The 3,335-nt window shown below is 44.2% G+C and overlaps 1 protein-coding gene across 1 annotated transcript; it reads left to right on the top strand.

The window, feature by feature from the left end:
* Positions 1-1,319: 1,319 nt before the first annotated feature.
* On the top strand, positions 1,320-3,092 carry LOC106574388 (neurogenic differentiation factor 1). Its single transcript, XM_014150242.2, has 2 exons — positions 1,320-1,458; positions 1,985-3,092. Exon 2 carries the CDS (start codon positions 2,010-2,012, stop codon positions 3,006-3,008), a length of 999 nt encoding a protein of 332 aa, XP_014005717.1. The 5' UTR covers positions 1,320-1,458; positions 1,985-2,009; the 3' UTR covers positions 3,009-3,092.
* The last annotated feature ends 243 nt before the right edge of the window (positions 3,093-3,335 follow it).

The following is a 3,335-nucleotide window of genomic DNA, read 5'->3' as shown; positions in this document are numbered from 1 at the left end:
TCTAATTTTAATTATTTAATTTGTGACGCTGACTTGACTGCCGGTTATTGGAGGGAAACGATTTCCTCAACATCAATGCCATAGTAAAACGCTGTTTTTGGATATAAATATGAACTTGATAGAACTAAAAAATGCATGCATTGTCTAACATAATGTCCTAGGAGTGTCATCTGATGGAGATTGTAAAAGGTTAGTGCATCATTTTAGCTGGTTTTATGGTTTTGGTGACCCTGTCTTTGACTTGACAAAACATTACACACAACTCTTGTAAATGTACTGTCCTAACATACTCTAAGTTTATGCTTTCGCCGTAAAACCTTTTTGAAATCGTAAAACGTGGTTAGATTAAGGAGATGTTTATCTTTCAAATGGTGTAAAATAGTTGTATTTTTGAAAAATTTGAATTTTGACATTTATTTGGATTCAAATTTGCCGCTCTTGAAATGCACCTGCTGTTGATGGAGTGCACCACGGGTGGCACGCTAGCGTCCCACCTAGCCCATAGAGGTTAAACGTCTGACCAAGTTAGTGAATTGGAAAACACTGGTACATTGTTATTGCGTGTGCGGCTTGCGTTCCCAACCCTGGTTGAGAAGGACTTTTGGCTCAGACCTCGCATCGACCATCTCTCGAGCCACCAGCCAAGGCACGCACAGTTAGAGAGATTGCACTCTGAAAGCAGAATATTTTATAACCCAATTAAATCCATGTTTAGACTTGTCTGACCCACTGGCCTACCTCTCTTATTGTGCATTTAGGCCTGGAACTTTCTTGTGAAGGGCACTCTTTAGGGCTACAAGCTTTTCCCTGTAGGCCTAGAATAGGCTACTACCTGACATTTCTAATAATAATAGGCCTATGTCAATTGCCTAGGCTATTAGGCTAATCCAACAGTCAAATCCAACATTTGACCAAAACAAATTCACACTGTCACACTAAGCATAACTGTAGGCCTATAACCAACCCTCTCTCTGTCATAACTCTAGACCTTTAATGGAAACAAAATGCAGGTCTATGTTGCTGGGTGAAATAGGTTAGGGTGAATGTGAGGATGCTTCTTTCATGGCACATGCCTGCTAATTGGAGTTAATGTATCCTTCGGGTGCAAACAGGTCCATGCAGTCTCTGACTGGTGACAGATGGTAGTTTTATTTTCAGCCACGATAGGGAAGGCACCCAGAGGTCCGGTGAATCTAAATTGGAAACGTCACGTGAGGCTTGAGGCCTTTTGCCGGAGTCTTGGCCCGCCATATGGCACGTGTCGGAGAAAGGGGCGGTCATTGATCCCACCATTGTCCATGCAGGGATTTTACAAAGTGCATCCATAGGTGCACTACACCATCAGTCAGCCTCAGTATCAATACTATAAAACTGCAGCATCCGGAGTTTGCAGACAGATTGAATCAGAACTTTTCAAAGGATATGGAACTCTTTTAACAACATAAAATGCATTAAAAGGTAATTATTTATAGTTTCAGTTTTAAGAATGTCTCTTGTCAGCTTTTTATTGCCTGTAGACTGCTATTTGTGTTGGGTTTAAACATTACTCTGCTAGTGGGGGGGGGTTTTTGGGGGGGGGGGGGACTGTGGAGTTTTATAGCCTATATTTTACACTTACTAGTACATCGTACTGAGAAGTGGTTATAGGGCTATTCAACATAAGGGTCAACTTGTTGTGGTATATAGGCCTATTTATGAAAACAATAGCAAACGCACTTTATTATGCACAGGGATGATGCATAGGGATGATAATGATGAATGTATCAGTGGCTCATTCAGCCTACCATGCCTCATAAAATGATTCATTGCTTGCATGGCTATTTGGCAGGCATTAATAGTTGAATCTGTCTAAGCTCAGATCATGCAGTTACATAATCATACATGGGTGTTAGGATTACATAGAGTTACACACATTTGCCGCAGGTGTCTTTGTATCAGCAGTTTTGAACTATGTAAGTAACTTTCTCCTTCTCTGCCCTGACAGACCCTCTAACACAGAGGACAGCGCCATGCCAGTGTCACAGCAGGATGTTTCCAAATGGACCGAGGAAAGCCGCAACACTCAGAACATGGAAACAGTAAACGGTGCGCACAAGACCATGAGTATGGACGGTGACAATGACGATGATGATGGATTCAACAGAATGGAAGAGAATAACGACGATGAGGAGCAGGGGGAAGAAGGAGGGTTGGGGGAAGAAGAGAGCCTTGAGGAGAGTCCTAAGAGGAGTGGGACCAAGAGGAAGAAAATGACAAAAGCCCGACAACAGAGGTTTAAGGTCCGACGCATTAAGGCCAACGAGCGAGAGAGAAACCGTATGCACGGGCTCAATGATGCGCTTGAGAGTTTGCGTAAAGTTGTACCTTGCTACTCCAATACTCAGAAACTTTCCAAAATAGAAACATTGAGGTTGGCAAAAAATTACATATGGGCTCTCTCTGAGATCTTGCAATCGGATGAAAGTCCAGAGTTGATGTTGTTCGTGCAGGCTCTATGCCAAGGACTGTCCCAGCCCACCACCAATCTAGTGGCAGGATGTCTGCAGCTCAACCCCTGGACGTTTTTACCAGAGCAGGCCCAGGACATCCCATCTCAGGTGCACCAAACATCGACTGCATCCTTCTCTTTGCACCCCTCCTATCCTTACCCTAGCCCGCCGTATGGTACCATGGACAGCTCCCATATCCACCACGCCAAGCCCCACACTGTCGACAATGCGCTTGAGCCGTTCTTTGAAACTACATTCACAGACTGTACCAGCACCAGCCCCCGGTTTGAGGGACCACTAAGTCCACCATTGAGCGTGAATGGGAACTTTTCCTACAAGCACAAGTCAACGACGGAGTTCGACAAGAGCTATGCCCTTTCGATACAATATGCACCTCAAGGTCTGGCAGGAGTACAATGTCTTCATCCGTTTTATGCAAGCTCATCACAGCGCTTTGATATTCCCATGGACAACTTTATGTCGTACGAGACTCATAACGAGAGGATGCTGAACGCTTAGCTCAATGTCATATTCCAGAAAACATTTACATTTACATTTAAGTCATTTAGCAGACGCTCTTATCCAGAGCGACTTACAAATTGGTGCATTCACCTTATAATATCCAGTGGAACAACCACTTTACAATAGTGCATCTAAATCTTTTAAGGGGGGGGGTTAGAAGGATTACTTTATCCTATCCCAGGTATTCCTTAAAGAGGTGGGGTTTCAGGTGTCTCCGGAAGGTGGTGATTGACTCCGCTGTCCTGGCGTCGTGAGGGAGCTTGTTCCACCATTGGGGTGCCAGAGCAGCGAACAGTTTTGACTGGGCTGAGCGGGAACTGTGCT

This window comes from Salmo salar, chromosome ssa16 (genome assembly GCF_905237065.1).
Source record: "Salmo salar chromosome ssa16, Ssal_v3.1, whole genome shotgun sequence".
Classification (NCBI taxonomy): Eukaryota; Metazoa; Chordata; class Actinopteri; order Salmoniformes; family Salmonidae; genus Salmo; species Salmo salar.
This window is presented reverse-complemented; position numbering and strand designations above follow the sequence as displayed.